This window comes from Peromyscus leucopus, chromosome 20 (assembly GCF_004664715.2).
Source record: "Peromyscus leucopus breed LL Stock chromosome 20, UCI_PerLeu_2.1, whole genome shotgun sequence".
NCBI lineage: Eukaryota > Metazoa > Chordata > Mammalia > Rodentia > Cricetidae > Peromyscus > Peromyscus leucopus.
In genome coordinates, this window is record NC_051080.1 from 19,953,821 (window position 1) to 19,970,086 (window position 16,266).

Genomic DNA, 16,266 nt, shown 5'->3' on the forward strand with positions numbered 1-16,266 from the left:
GACCTCCACAACCCCCACCACCACACGCAAATAGTGTAAAAACTTTTTAAAGAACCGGTTGGGCATATGTGTGTGGGTCTATTCCTGGCCTTCTGTTCTGTCCTGTTAACCTCGGAGTCTCCGCCTCCACTCGGGTATTGCCGGCTCAATTTGTGCAGCTGTATGAGGCTTGAAATAGGATAGACTGTAATGACCCGTTTTTTTTCAACACGGCTTCAGCTCTTCTATTTCCTTTGTTCTCTGTTATATACTGTAGGATGAGCTTCTATGTCTACAGAATCTCAGCTGAACTCTAAAGACTGCTGCCGGCCTCCTGCAGACTGGGAGGAATGGACACCTTTAACCGGGCGATCGCTTCCCAGGGCTCACATCTTAAACAGCACGCAGGAAGCAGAGAGGACAAACTGGGAACAGCGGGACAGTCCATCTCCTCCTTCCCTTAATTAATTTTCGATTGCTTTCACCTTCATGGTTGGATTTTACACAACTGTTCTACACATATTTTTGTTTTATTTACATCAGGTGTTTTTTTTAATTATTATTATCAACAATCCTTAGCATTTTAAGTTTTTTCTCCATGTGTTCAGTATCTTCTAATAAAATTTATTTTATTTTATTTTCCCCTTTTGGTGAACCAATCAATGAGTTTCATCTGGGATTGCTGACAGGAGCCAGGAGCATGGGTAAAGGGTCATTTACAGCAACTTATCAGCATCTACCCCACTGCAGAGAATGTCTCTCTGGGGTGGTGTGAACGAGGCGTCTCCCATAGTCTGTGGCTTTAGAGCATTGGATCCCCAGCTGGTGGTCCTGTTTGTAGAGGCTTACGAGGTGTGGCCTTGCCAGAGGAAGTGTGTCACCGGGGTGGGCTTGAAGGTTTCAGAGCCTCCTGGCATTTCTAGTGTGTTCTCTCTGCTCCTTTCTTGCTGTTTAAGACGCCGTCAGCTTCGGCTTCAGCTGCGGTGCCTGCCGCCTGCTGCCATGCTATCCCCATCACTATGTACTCTAATCCTCGGGAACGGTAAACCAAACAAACTGATAGGAGAAATATATCCCCCGTTAGTGCGTAACTCTGCTCGCGCAATAAACCAGCCAACTAGTAAGTCCAGGTTTAATAAACAGAGCAAAACAACTCCTGGGTGACTCTGGGGAAAGAAGTCGAGAGAGAAAATCACATGGCAGGTCTGGTGACCAGGTCTGAAATACCCTGTAGGCGTGGTCTTGAGCAGCTCTGGGAGGAGCTGACCCTTGGTGAACTTTCTGAGGGCAGGGTTTGGAGAGGGCAGCTCCAGGGGAGATCCCCAATATAAACTATTCTATAAGTTGGTCATGGTGTGTGTGTGTGTGTGTGTGTGTGTGTGTGTGTGTGTGTGTGTGTGTGTTTAATCACAGAAACAGGAAAGTGTCTAGTGATTCTCTTTCCCTAGCAACCACTAACTGTTGGTGCATCCTCAGGGAGGGAGGGGCCTCTAAAGCCTACCCTGATGGAGAACACTGACCCTACTGGTCTTGTTCAGTTTAGCACAGCAAATTTGATTTTTGAATGCCCAGCTAGTATCCAGCAGCTAAAACTCACCTCATGCAAGTAAGGTCGGTTTGATTTCTCACCTTCCAACCTGGTGTCTTTGGTGGTTTGAAGGAGATGTCTCCCATGTTCTTGGTCATTTGAATGCTTGGTCCTCAGTTGGTGATACTCTCTGTGGAGGCTTAAGAGGTGTGGCTGTGAAGGCAATAAGGGAAGGGCCATCTTAGGGAAGGGCCACCATCTTAGACCACCTGCTGTAGTCAGTTCCAGGAAGGACCTCAGGAATGTGCCATGACAACTCGAACACACACAGGGCAGTATCCCCCTGGGTTCTCGGCCACTGCCGCATTTCCCTCCATCTGCCATGCAGTGTCCCAGGTTTGAACTTGACAATAAAAGGACCCTTATGTGCTTGTATCAGAAACTGGCTCCTTGGTGGTCTCTGGGGATTTCTCGAAACGGGTATAATACAGCCTTGCTGGAAGAAGTATGTCACTGGGGGTGGGCTTTACAACTTCAAGAGCCATTCACCATTCCCAGTCCACTCTCTGCTTCCTGCCTTATCATTTAAGACGTGAGCTCTCAGCTCCTGCTTCGGTTGCCATGCCCACCGGCTGCTACACTTCCTCACTGTGATGGCCACGGACTCTTATCCCCCTAGAACTGCAAGCCAAAAGATGCTTCCTTCTGTATGTGGCTTTGCTCATCGTGTTTTATTTCAGCAACAGGAAAGTGATTAAGACAACATCTCAGGTTCTATTTCCTGACTTACTGCACCGGTTGAAGCCGTCAGCACTGTGCTGAACACAAATGCTGAGTGGGGACATCCTTGCCTGCCCAGCCGTAGGGTGAAATTGCTCCCTCCTCAGCCACCACACCTGCAGCTCGAAGTGGGGGGGGGGCTGCACTGCTTCTCCTTTTAAGTGGTATTTATTATCTGTGCAGGTGGGAGTCGTATGCATGTAGAGGACAGAGGAGAACTGTGTAGAGGCGATTCCCTCCTTCCACCTTCTCATGGGTTCTGGGATGGAGTTCTGGTCACCAGGCTTCTATGGCAAGTGCATTGCTGAGCCATCTCTCCAAACCTGTAGTTGCTTGGTATCCAGTCGAGGAAGGTCTCCTTGTCCCTGCGTTTCTGTGAGTTTTGATGTGAAGGGCCATTGTTTGTTTTAATCATACAATTGACACACCGTTTTTTAAAAAAAAAATCTCCCTAGAGTTTTTCAGTCTCTTCTCCATGTGTGGAGTCAATCAACACTAATTCCAGAATGTTTCCATCATTCTACACCCCCAAGAAATCCTGTATTCAGCTGTGCCCGGTCACTCTCCATTCCCTCCTTCTCCCCAGACCTTGGCACGGACCACTCTACTTTCTGTCTTTGGGAATTGCCTATTCTGGACATTTCCACTCCATCTGACATCTTTGATTTAGCATGGTGTTTTCAAAATTTGTCCACCTTGTAGCACAATCCAGCATCCTTCTCCTATAGCTGATAGGTTTTGCTTTCCATGCATCATAGATGGGCACGTGGGCCCATTCTCTACTGTTGTGAATGATGCTTGCTGGAAAATTTCTATACATTTGTCCTAGTTGGCTACAGTTGTCAACTTGACACAGCCTGGAGTCGTCTGAAAGGAAAGCCTTCACTGAGGAATTGCCCAGATCAGATTGACTTATGGGCATGACTATGGAGGGTTTCCTCCATTACCAACTGATGCAGAAGGGCATGGCCCACTGCGGGTGGCTCTGTTCCCTAGGCGTGTGGTCCTGGGCTATATGAGAAAGCTAGCTAAACACAGGCCTTGGAATGAACCAGTAAGCATCATTCATCCGTGGTTTCTGCTTCGAGTTCCTGCCATGACCTCCTTAATGATGAACCGTGACCCGGAAGTGTAAGCCAACAGACCTTCTCCATCCCAAGTTGCTTTTGATAGTAGTGTTTTATCACAGCACAGAATGAAACTAGAACTTCTACCCTGTGAGTACTGGGCATTGACTCAGGCTGTCAGGTTTGGTGGTGAGTGCCTTTTCCTGATTTTCCACAGCTGCCTGATCTTGATGCCCTGTGCTCCTCCCCTCTGTTAGCTTTATAAATATTATTTACTCATTATTCTTATCAAACACCCAAACACGCTCAGTTTAAAGTCTCTTCATTGTTCCGACTATTTAATTCATTTGGAGTTAATTCAGTTTATGATTGTTGATTTTGTTGTCATCAAGCATAGCTCGAGATGTTTCAGGATTTGAGTTTTCTTATTTGTGGGTAAAAACTTCTCTCTTCCCCTCCTTCCCTCCCTCTCTCCCTCCCTCTGTCCTTCTCTCCTTTCCTCCCTTCCCCCATCCCTCCCTCCCTCCCCACTTCTTTCCAGCACCTAGCATGTTGTATTTGAGGCCTGGTCTGTGGTGAAGAATATAATTTTGACTGGGTGATTCCGAGTCTCAGAATCTCACCCTTCCATGGTCTGTTCATCCCTCTAGGTGACATGGGCTCAGGAGATGGTGTCTGTGTGGTCCAAGGACCATACTTTCACACTTGCTGTCCCCCCACCCCCACCATCACCCATGAAATGACTGAGATGAATTTCTTCTTTCCAATTGACATATTTCTTTTCTCACATCTGGCTCCAAAAGACAGCCTGGCCCTGTTCCCACCCTCGAGGCCATAGAACTCAGCATGCCATATCTGTATCCGACGGGGAGGCTGGTCTTGTCCATGGGCCCAGCCACATCATCCCGTTTCTTTGAGACCTGCTTCAGATCTAGAGTCACAGCAGCGTCTGGACCCAAACCGAACCCAAGGGCTCTCCCTCTGCTTTTCTGATTTTCCCATTGTAGTTTTGGTGGTTGGAGATGGAACTCAGTTGGTAGAGTGCTTGTCCAGGTTGGCAGAGTGCTTGCCTAACACTCATGAGGCACGGAGCTTGCTCTCCATTGTAAAAAACCAGGTGTGCACTGGGGAGGTGTGGGCCGGAGGACCAGAAGTTCAAGGCATCTTGCATGAAATTTGCAGCCAGCCTGGGCTACACAGCCTAGTCTCAAAAACATATACATCCCAGTCTTAACATTTTCACTTTACTCCATTTTTTTTTCCTGGACTACAACTTTTATAGCCTCTTTGAAATGAGGCAAAATGCAAGCAAATGTCACGCTTTATCATTTCCAAAATTAGGGTGAGCCTTCTGTCTTCTGCAATATACATTTTATTGGCAAATTCTCACGTGCTGTTTAAGGTTACTGAAAGTAGCCTGTGGGGGGTGGGGTTCCTTGTGCCAGACCCTAGCATATTTGTTTCAGGGGGGTCTCTAAAACTCCATTCCAGGGGCAAACTGATCCCTGCCTCTGCCTTGGAGATAGGAAGACAGCCTGCAGCTAAGGATCTTAAAATCCTTGCACCCTGAGGACAGCTAGAAGGCCAACTGTGTCCGGCAGAAGTTACTGTTGTTTATCCCACGGCACAAAAATGCTTGTGGTGGGAATGGGAAGCCGGAGGTCATTGATTGAGACCAGGAGTTCCAGCTAAATCCTTCTTCCTCAGTCATTCTGCTGGGCATCCTCAGCCACTATTTGACGCCGTTCCCTTGGCCTGCTCTCAGCCAGGCTAGTCCAGCTGCCTCTGCTGGGTGTTGTGAACACTGATTTATGATGTTTTGCTTTCTGTCTGCTGTTTACAAATTGTCCTTTTACTTTTCCTTGCTACATGCTTAATAAATTCGCTCATTTGAAACCGAAGAGTGGCGCTATTGTGGCTCATTCTGGGCACCAGATGACACACCTTCTTTCCAAGGCACTGGGAACCTCAGGTCTATACTGTCAACCACAGCTGAAGTACAGCAGGTTCCTCAGTAGCCCACAGCATCCAGGTACCTAGAGAGGCACCACTGTGCTACTGGGGCTGAGTCACAAGGGGATGTCCAGGTGTGTTCAGAAATAGCATGTGCGCGGCGGCGGCTCAGTCCAGAACAATTTCTGATTTCAAACTCATTGACCGCAGTCAAGGTGAATGTAGCTCTTGCCTCCACCCAACTTTGGAGATCTCAAAGAAGTGATATAAGTATACAGTATCTTCCTCCTTTCCTCTCTTGCTTCGTATTCTGGAGTTTTAGCTTGTCACAAAACATACAGTCTGGAACAGCGGAATGCAAGTGTTTTCTCCAAATGTGGGTCCCCTCAGTCAAAATCCCCCACCGCAAGACCAAAGACTATAGGCAGAATGAACACATCTCCACCCCAGGCCTGCCTCCCACCTTCAGAAGGCTACTGCCACCCGTCTCCTGGACTGCATCCTGGAAGGACTTTACAGAGGGTATTTTCTCTCCCAATACACCCCAGTGTGTAACTGACCATGAAGGAACAACCAAGCCAGGGCAATCTAGAAAACCCCAGACTCTCCACTCAAACCTTTAGCTCAGTGGTTCTCAACCTTCCTAATGCCATGGCCCATTAATACAGTTCCTCATGTTGTGATGACCCCCACCACTACCATAAAATTACCAAAAATATTACTTCATAGCTGTTACGAATCCTAATGTAAAAATCTGATATGCAGGATATCTGCTATGTGACCCATGTGAAAGGGTCTTTTGGCCCCCAAAGGGGTCTCAACAGGTTGGCAGCTGCCCCTTTAGCTCCGCCTCCCCCAAGTTACTCTTGGTTTTAACTCTTGGCTGTGTTGGAGGAGGGGGTGTAGAGCATATTATAAAATTCAGCATGGACAATAAGTTGGCCATCTATCAAGAGGGCAGGCAGGAATAAAAGGTTGCACAGGGTTGCAGTGGAGTCCTTGGCATGCTTCTGAACCACTGCCGCAGGAGAGTCTCAAAATTCAACGTGACTAGGGAGACATGACTGTTTCCAAGGCACAAAAGTCAATGTTTCATAATAGGATACTAATGGAAAATGGTGGACTACTGAACAAGACTTTATTTATTTATATGTACAATTAGGACACTGAGGGAACTGAAAGGTTTTTTTTGTTTGTTTGTTTTTGTTTTTTGTTTTGTTTTGTTTCCTAAGACTTTTCCAGGGCTCAGGATTCAGCTCAGTGGTGGCATGCTTGTAGGCATGAGGCCCTGGGTTTGATCCTAGTACTGCACAAGGCTACGGGGCTCAGAGCCAGTAATCCCAGCATACTGGAAGTGGCAACAGAAGAATGAGAAGGTCATGGTCATCCTTGGCTGCATTGTGGGTTCAAGGCCAGCCTGGGCAACATAAAATCCTGCTTAAAAAAAAAAAAAAAAAAAAAAAAAAAAGGAGGTGAAGAAAACCATCTGAATCCGGTGTGGTGGTGAACTCCTGCAATCCAGCCATTAAGAAGGTGGAGGCAGGAGAGGTTCAAGGTCATCCCTGGCTACTTTCTGAGTTCCAAACCAGTCTAGTTTACAGGAGACAGGCTCAAAAAAACTAAAATAAAAAATAGTTTTCTTCTTTGCCAAGATTTGCTACTATGACCCTGTAGTTCATGTGAATTGCATTCTAGTTACAGTAAGAAAAGTCAACCTTAAATACACAGCCACTGAGCCACCAGCTCAGCATGCCCACTTGGGAAGAATCTGAAAGCACCAAAGCTTTCCAAGAGAATCAAATGGCAGAACCCACGCTCCTCGCTGATAGGCTGCTGAGTAAGGCGCATGGCCCGGGAGGCGGGACTGCGTCACTTCCGGAAGGCAAGTCTCCCCCCCCCCTCGGCTGGCGCTCCGGGAGCGGGCGGTCTCCATGGCAACCAGCAGGCCCCGACCCAGTTGCCTGGTTTCCCGCTGCCGTCTCGCTGGCCGCGCCCGCACAAAGACCGCGCGGTGACCGCTCAGTGCCACGACCCCGCCACTCCAGCCCCGCGGGAACCGCAGCCGCCGCCGCGGGGAAGCAGTTCCGGCGGCCGCCGTGACGCGCAGGCAAGGCGCGGCCCCGACCCGCGGGCCATCTTGGCAGCGGAGGGAGCGGCGGAGCGACAGGTACACACGCGGCCCGGCCCGGGCCAGCTCAGGTGCGGCCGCCCTTTGTTCTCCCGCAGGTAGTCGCGTGCCACCCGCGGGCAGCGCCTTCACCCACAGCCCGAGCTCCGGCAGGTGCATCCCGCCAAGTCTGGGCAGCGCAGGTCTGCGCATCCCATAAGGCCTGGGCAGGTCCAGCCTATGCATCCTGCAAGGCCTGGGAAGGTTCAGCCCGCTCATCTCATAAGGCCTGGGCAGGTCCTACTCGCTCATGCTCCAAGGCCTGGGTAGGTCCAGCCTGTACATTCTGCAAGGGTTGAGCAGGTCCAGCTTGAACATCCTTCAAGGCCTGGGCAGGTCCAGCCAGCGCCCCACACCTTGACCCTACAAAGCCTGCAGAAAGGAACTGCGCCCAGGACAGGACCAGTGGCCTCAGGCTTGCCTGCCTAGATTCTGCCTGGGCGCACCTGCTTCAGCACCCAAGGCCTTTTGCTCTGGTTCTCCAGCTCTCTGTGGTTTAACCTTAGCCAGCATGGTCCAACCTCAAACCTCCAAAAACGAAAGGCCAGCCTCTGCCCCTGGCGCCAGCGCACAAAAAATGGATGACGTGGTTGACACCCTGACCTCCCTGCGCCTCACCAACTCTGCGCTGAGGCGCGAGGCCTGCACGCTGAGGGCGGAGAAGGCCAATCTTACCAACATGCTGGAGAGCGTCATGGCCGAGCTTACTCTGTTGCGCACCCGGGCGCGCATTCCTGGCGCTCTGCAGATCACGCCACCTATCTCTGCCATCACCTCCAATGGGACCCGACCCATGACCACGCCGCCCACCTCGCTGCCTGAACCCTTCTCGGGAGACCCCGGCCAGTTGGCGGGGTTCCTGATGCAGATGGACCGGTTCATGATCTTTCAAGCTTCCCGCTTCCCAGGTGAAGCTGAGAGAGTGGCCTTCCTGGTGTCCCGACTGACTGGGGAGGCCGAGAAGTGGGCCATCCCCCACATGCAGCCAGACAGCCCTTTGCGAAACAACTACCAGGGCTTTCTGGCTGAGCTGCGCAGAACCTACAAATCTCCGCTGAGGCACTCACGGCGTGCACAAATCCGGAAGACATCTGCATCCAATAGGGCTGTGCGGGAGCGGCAGATGTTGTGCCGCCAACTGGCCACAGCTGGCACAGGAGCCTGCCCAGTGCATCCTGCCTCCAACGGGACCAGTCCGGCACCAGCCTTGCCCACCCGCAGCCGGAACCTTTAGGGAACCTGTGGCCACCCAGGTAGCTAGACTGTTGCTGAGAAGAATTGTCGATAGAGTAGCATTGTTCTGTTTGCAGGCACCTTTCATGCCTCTCCCCGTCTGTGGGAGGCCATCCCGCCATCCTCATTGGTCATCCACCCTGCTGTGCGTTTTGCTAGCTTTACCTGCAACTCAGTGCATGTCCCCCGCCCCCCATCTGTTGCTTGCAATCCCAGCTTCTCTAGTAATCACAACACAGCCCCTTGGACATGTGCCGGCCTAGGAACCATTTAGGCTGACCACCTCTGTGGGTGGGCTCAGCTAGTGGACATTCAGCTTTTGTGCCCTCCCTACAAGCACCCTGGCGATTCCCTTCCTGGTCACTCTGGTCTTGCTGATGAGTTCTGAATAGAAAGAAACCATCTTGGCTCTGAAGGTGGCTGATGTATACCTGAACCAGCCTGCCCACATCTGGTTCCTTTGCAAGGTAGCCAGGTAGTCAGTCACTCTGCATTCCAGGGATCCTTTCCTCTATAGGGGAGCCTGTGTTCCAGCATACCCCACTGCTGATGCTGGGAACATCTGGTCCTTCACAGACATTCCTTCTGCCTCTCCTGTCCGCAGGAGACTCATCCACACCTGTCTGTGACTGCCAGTGTTTTGATGGCATCAGGGAAATCTAGCATTCATCTACCAAGTTAATCATGGACCTGGGACCCTGGGGCAGTTCCATCAGGCTGCCATAGGAAACATCCATGCGTCAGCCATAGCAGACTGAAGGGGGCCTGGGGACCCCATTTGCTGCCTGGATTTCTGTTGAGAGGCTCACAGGTGTCTGCTCCTTTCTGCCCATGTGGCTCCATGGTGGCCTTGTCTAGCTGCAGGCCCTTTTCCACCCAGGGGCCATGTGGCTTTCACCTCGGCCTTTCAGCCGCCCACACCATCTCTAGGGGTCCAAGGAATCCACCAACATATACCCTCTCTGTGCCTGGGCCTAATGTCTGGCCTTTGTCCAAGAACAAAAGACTGGCTGGGGCCAATTCCTCTAGGAAGCATCGGGCACCTTCGGTAGGGGGTGTCGGCCTCTTGCTGCCCCAGTTTGAGGAACTGGTGAAGAGCGGCCAATGGCTTTGGTCCTCATATGGACACACATTCCAATTCTGAGGAGCAAAACATTGACTTCTTCACAGAAGGATGCCTGGAAATCGTATTCAGACTCAGCCGAGCTCCTGGACAGTGACATCTGTCACACTTCAACGCCTGATTAACATGCCCACTTGGCCCCTTGGGGGAGATGGGTGCCTCTCCTGGGTTCTCCTGCCCTCCTCTGCATGGTCTTAGCTTGACCACAAAAAAACCCACCTCTGCACCCACCCACATACATTTCTCCCTTCTTGGGAGTCCAGAGGCTGGGGCCTGGAACCTGGCCTCTTTTCAGAGACTTCCTCCATCACTGGAAAAAGTGACTGACTCCAAAGCCGGCGCCCTTGCAAGGCCAGGGGTCTTCAACGCTCGCTGGCCTCACAGCCCACGGCCACCTGCTTCTTGTTGACTCCGATAGCCCAGTAGCCTTGCTGAAGAGCCTGGACCACGGCACCCTGCTGGCACCGTGGTGCTTCATGAGCAGGTGGAAGACTCCCTGGGGGTTCCACCGAGGGTGCTCACCGGTCCCCAAGAGCTGAGTCTCAGGACCTTCCAGTAGAGCCCCCCCCACCCCCCCCCCAGTGAAGCTCCAGCTTCACCACAGAAGCGGGGAGGTGTCTGTGGCGGCAAGAGACACCTGGAAGGTTTCTTTGCGGCCTTCTCGATCAGGATTGGAGACCCACTGGGAGGGCATGCCACCTACCCTGGCTCCTCGGACCACTGGGTGCTGTATTGGCTTTATGTCCCACTCCAGAGTCCTCGGCTGGTGGTGCTGGAGACAGAGCCGGGCAGGCCAGCCGTCTCCCTGTGTGGCTTCACCGGCTCCCTTTGCCATCTGGACTGACTCACCCGGGTCGCTCTGCTGCAGTGGGTCCACGCTGCTGCTCTGGTGGCATTGGCTTGGTGGTTGTGTTTTGTTTTTGTCCTCCCCCCCCCCCCCCGTGCTTGTGTTTATGGAAATGGGGGGCAGTGCTGCCCTGTATTTAGAACCATCTCGATAGATAGCTCTCTGTGGCTTGGAGCCTGGAGCACATGAGAGAAGGTTGAGGCTTGCCCTCCACCTTGGACCTGGAAGAGCCGCTTTGGGTCTGTTACTGAGGCTCTATCGGAGGGCATGGTTAGTCCCTAGCCAAAATGATGAGATGCGAGGCCCATGCAGCTCCCGAGGGAGACCTTGATAACTGGGCATCAAGCTGAGGAAGAGGGGAGGGGAGGGGCAGCTTGTACATATCCTAAGGTTATAGTTTCTTGAGCTCGGAAGAGAGCAGGGAGAGGGGGACGGAGGAGTTGCTGTACGAAGGAGTGGCCTTCCTCTCGGCATTGACTGTTGCAGCCGTACTGTGCCTGCCCCCCCAGACTCTGTGACGCCCATCTGGTAAGCAGGCTTCACTGTGTTCAGTGTCACTGACAGCGGGACTTGGCATGCGGGTGACTTCCCAGCCTAGTGTGAAATGTGACCTCGGGGTTCTCTCCATATCCCAGAGCATTTAGTGACTTTGGGGAAACAGCAAAGACCCACCTCGTTGGCCCCAGCCGAGTACGTGACAGGCGTGAATGCTGCATGGTAGTACATTTGGGTTGGCCCGAGACAGGTGCCTGTTGGTGCAGAGGACAGAGCCACTACTGGATGAGCATGCCCTGAGCATCCGCCTGCAGGGGATTGAATGGAGGCGGGGAAGCTGGCGTGGGCTGAGGGTGACTTAGGGGGCAAGCCTGGGGCTTGGCTGGAGCACGCTGGGGACAAGGCGTCAGGTGGCAGGGCTCTGCGTGTAACATGCATGGTAAGTCCGTTCTGTTGCCCTTTGCCCCGTCCAGTGCCACCAACAGCTGGACCATTCTCCATGGCAGCACACACGGAGGCTTAGGGGACCAGGGAGAGGAAAGGACATGGTCAAATTCCGTGCTTTGATGCTTCCTTCCTGTCCCTGGCCCCGTCTTTCTTTGCCTCTTGCACACCCATGGACCCCCACCGTGTGCATATGACACAGCTGTCGCCAAGTGTCACCAACCTTATTCTGAATGGCTCTGAACTCTCCCCTCAGGCAGAGGGACAGTGCCGCGTACCGGCAGAAATTTGTGTCAGGTTTTCCTCCGAGGGCCAAGTTACTCCCCTGGGGTAGACTTTCAAAGGTGGGATTGTTGGATTAACGAATACAGGGGCCCTCTGAGACTTTTATTGTCTCCTGACAAAACGGCTTCCAGAAGTTTCTGTGTCCATTACACTGCCAGCAGCAAGGGTAAGTGTCCCATTCAGGGTCTTCTGCCAGGGCCGAGTATTTTCTGACTTGAGGACAGCAGCGACATGCTTTAGTTGCATCTCTCGAGTCTAGCTCGCTGAGCGTCTTTTTTACACCAAGTGATTGCATTTCCTCTCTTGCAGACCGCCGATGTCCTTTGCTCCACTGACGGGCCTGACCAGTTTGTAAGAGCTCCGTATACAATTAAAGATACTAATCTGTTGTGTGTCGCGTCTGCCCTAAGTGTCTCTGGGTTTTTGCTGTGGGTGTGATCGAAGCTGGGACACACAGGCAAGCAGCGCCTGGCTCTGCCGGGCTGCTGCACGAGGCAGGAGGGGTGGCTGGGACGCGTCAGCATCTTAGGGGATATTGTGAAATCACTTACACAAAAGGATGCACTAGGCCTTGGGGCCCAGGTGTGGTAGAAGGGTCCCTGTCACGGTGTGTATGCCCCGAGCAGTTCTTACACTTGGTGGGAGAGGTGCTTCTGGCAGCTAGGTCTCTGGTACCTAGCCGGGAGCATGACCTGTACGGGACAGGGGCCCATTAGAGAGCAGACAGACATGGTGGGTGCCTGTACCACAGCTCATCTTCTCTACTGAGCCCATGTCCTCAGACTGTCTCTCTGGCCCCAGGATCGATCCTTAGGCACACACATGTAGCCTCTTTCAGCACATGCCCTGTCACATTTCAAATGTCATTTAAGCCACGAAAGGAAACCAACGACATGTAGGCTCAAGTACTGTCTTTTAATGAAAACAGCTTTTCTAAACAAAATATTTCTAAACAAAATCATGGCCTGTTTCCGTCTTGGTAGGTTTCCACGAGGCAACAGGAGGCCCCAGACCGCTCGTGTCTGTAGTCTCTGCAACACTGTGGCGAACCCCTGAGGAAATCCACTGCACACTGATGAGGTGGAGGGGAAGCCACACAATGTCGTACAGAGTGGCCTTGTAGAGTAGACGCCACTGGGCCGGGAAGGGCTAAGAGCAGGCAGTCCTTACCGCCCTGTGGAGCCTCTGGGATGGCTTAGTACTTTGAACCTCAGGTCTCCCCCGCCCCCCTTAATAAACTGTCACTTCTGGGATTAATTCGGTGCGTCTTGTGAGATGTGTCTCCACACCCACACCATACAGCGGTCCTTCCCTGGAGTATCTGGCCCGCCCCACGAACTGCCCTGTTCTGGTTCATTTCATGTTTGTGTTTGGACTGAGATTTGGTAAGGTTCCTGCTTCACACGTTCTTATCTTCTTACCACTAAAACAATTTCTAAGGTTTCTCTTAAAATCCCCATAGCAGGTGCAGCTTGGGGTGGGATACCATTGCTGTAAAGGTTCCTGGTGGCGTTGGGCAGCCGCAGAACCCTGTCATCAGAGGCTCTGGCCAGCAGCAGACCCAGATCTCAATGTTGCCACCATGTGTCTGTGTCTCTGGTGTATAAGAATCTGTCCCAGCTAGCTGTCCTCTGCTTTGCACAGGTGCAGAGCACTTAGTGGCTTCCTAGATGTCCCCAGGAGATTGTCAAGGGTCTACCATCCCCTTCACCTTGACAGTAGAGAGACAGAGGTGTAGACCCTAACCCACCCCTCTGTCTGGCCCAAGTAAAAGCTGGCAACTATGACTGTGGGGACCTGGGCCAACATGCCAATGACCCATGTGCCTCCTCTCGGCATCTCTACTTGGCCTAGGGGACTCTGGTGGTTTTGACCTCTATTGTCTGTCCACGCTGTCCCCAAGGGAGTGGAAATGGTGTCAACCCCCCTTTCTTCAGCCCACACTTGCCCCCCGCCCAGGCCTGACACTAGCCATTGAGGGGCCAGCCTAGATCCTTTCCTGCCTCTCAGGCCTGCACAGCCCGTCTTGTTCTCGTTCCAATGACACTTGGCACAGATTTAAGGATACTGTTAGAACGCCCCCTGACCTGGTTAGGGTTTTCCTGGTTGCCCCTCCCCCAGCCTCTCATCTGTCCAATAGTTTATGTTTCTGCTGAACTTGGGTCTTTCCCACCAAATGGTGCATCTCGAGGGCAGGGGTTGTGCCAACCATGTCCCCAGTGCCTGGCTTGCCCAAGGCAGCTGTGGTCGTACAGCAGACAAAGAAATGGCGGCTGTCCTGGTCACAGAGCCCATGCCAGAGCAACTGTCTGCCTGGCACTCTGGGGAAGCCCACATACCCCACACTGTCCTACTCTGCGAGGTGGGATCATCTGTTCCTATGCCTCTGGACCCACTTACTAGGCAAGGAGAGCCAGCCTTGGGGAGGGCAGGGCATTGTCTTTGGGAATCACTTAACAATAAACGTTTCATTCCCTGGTCTGGCTACATGGATTAAACATTCACATTCCTTTGCAAATGTAACTTTCTGGCAATTTCTTTCATCACAAGCCATGCTGTAACAACAGCCCTAGTAGCCAATTTTCCTGGGAACACTTCCTCTCTTGTCAACGGGACCTTGTTCTCAGGCTCATCAGCTCCCTATCTGCTTAATAAGGGCCATTGCTAGTACATAGGCGTCCCTCTGAACGCCTGGGGAACACAGTTTCTCACTCCCTCCACAGAATGTAGCAGTTTGTGGTGACCAGCATTCCCTGGACAGCAGGAGGCTCTTTTTCCAAATAGTAGAGATTAGTGTTATTATTTATTTATTTTTTTACTTTTATTTTTGTGGGGTTGGTTTTCACATTTTTATGGGGGGGGCAACTGGGAAGGGGGCCTCTTCCATCAGCAGGAATGTTCACAGGTTCTTCAGCCATTCCAGGCTTGGGCCCAGAGGGTACTGGGGGTGGCTGGGCAAACGGGCCTATGCCTATTATCTGACACAGGCACTGGGTAGTTGTAGAGTGTGGTCTGATTGATCATGCACGCATACTTGGCGCAGGGGAGCTGACTATGGGCATAATTATACCAAGACCCCAGACAGAGAAGGATACCACCAGCACCAGCTCCTTTGCCCAGGCATTCTTGAGGAAGATGGAGCGTCTCCTGGCCATCTTGGTCTTGACCAGTGTGTTATTTTTTAAACACTACCATCTGCAGTAGAATGAAAGCGTGTCCCCAAATTCAAACGTTGAAATCTGCACTCTCATGTCATACTGTTGAGAAACAAATGTTGGTTGTGGCCAACAACAAATGTTTGTTGGTCAGGCCACCGTCTGTGACACTGTGGTGACTTGAGAGAGGATAGTCACCGAGGTTCACGTGTGTGAACACATGGACTCCAGGGGATTGAGCTGTTCGGGAGGTTATGCAGCCTTGCTGGAGGAAATACATCGGTGTGGGGTGGGGGGTGCTTTGAGGGCTCACAGCTTGTGGATGGAGATGTGATCTCTCAGCTTCCTGTCCCGGTGTCTGCTCTCTCCCTGTCATGATGGCCTCTCCCTCTAGAACTGCAAGCCAAAGCAAACTCTTCATAAGCTGCTTTTGGTCGTGGTGTTTAATCACAGCAACAGAAAAGTGACTAATAATACAGCCACCTCAGCAACCACCCCTGGGCTAGAGTCCACCACACCGAAATCTCCAACCTGCAGGCGATTTCTAAAGCTGACTCTTGGGGGTTTTTCGTAGATCCACTTCTTTGAGATAGTGGTGTTTTCTATGATGGCCGAGCTGGATGGTTTTATGTCAACTTGACACAAGCTAAAGTCATCTGAGAGGAGAGAATGTCAATTAAGAAAATGCCTCTAAAAGATCAGGTTGTAGGCAAGCCTGTAGGGCATTTTCTTAATTAGTAATTGGTGGGGGAGGGCCCAGCTCTATGTGTGGTGCCACCCCTGGGCTGGTGGCCCTGGGTTCTATAAGGAAGCAGGTTGAGCAAGCTGTGAGGAGCAAGCTAGTAAGCAGCACCCCTCCATGGCCTCTGCATCAGCTCCTGCCTCCAGGTTCCTGCCCTGTTTGAGTTCCTGTCCTGACTTCCAATGATGATGAACAGTGATATGGAAGTGTAAGCCAAATAAACCCTTTCCTTGCCAACTTGCTTTTTGGTTCTGTTGTTTCATCGCAGCAGTAATGACCCTACCTAAGACAATGGCAGCATCTTGTGGTGGGCTTGTCTTCTTTTACTGCACTGGTGGCAGCCTGGGATGTCCCTATGTGCTTACCATTCTCCCGTGGATACAGATGTCTCTCCAGGCCACCTATCCCTCCTAGTGCACAGTGTGTGGCTCCAAAGTGCCTCTAAGAAGGGAACAGTGTGTCTTTGGC

At 51.9% G+C, this 16,266-nt stretch overlaps 1 protein-coding gene and 1 pseudogene across 1 annotated transcript; one reads left to right on the forward strand and one right to left on the reverse strand.

Moving 5' to 3' along the window:
• Window positions 1-7,230: 7,230 nt before the first annotated feature.
• On the forward strand, window positions 7,231-13,158 carry Rtl6 (retrotransposon Gag like 6). The gene is made up of 2 exons (XM_037197491.1): window positions 7,231-11,205; window positions 12,211-13,158. Exon 1 carries the CDS (start codon window positions 7,986-7,988, stop codon window positions 8,706-8,708), a length of 723 nt encoding a protein of 240 aa, XP_037053386.1. The 5' UTR covers window positions 7,231-7,985; the 3' UTR covers window positions 8,709-11,205; window positions 12,211-13,158.
• Window positions 13,159-14,800: 1,642 nt separating this feature from the next.
• On the reverse strand, window positions 14,801-15,099 carry LOC114699176 (annotated as a pseudogene).
• Window positions 15,100-16,266: the final 1,167 nt, after the last annotated feature.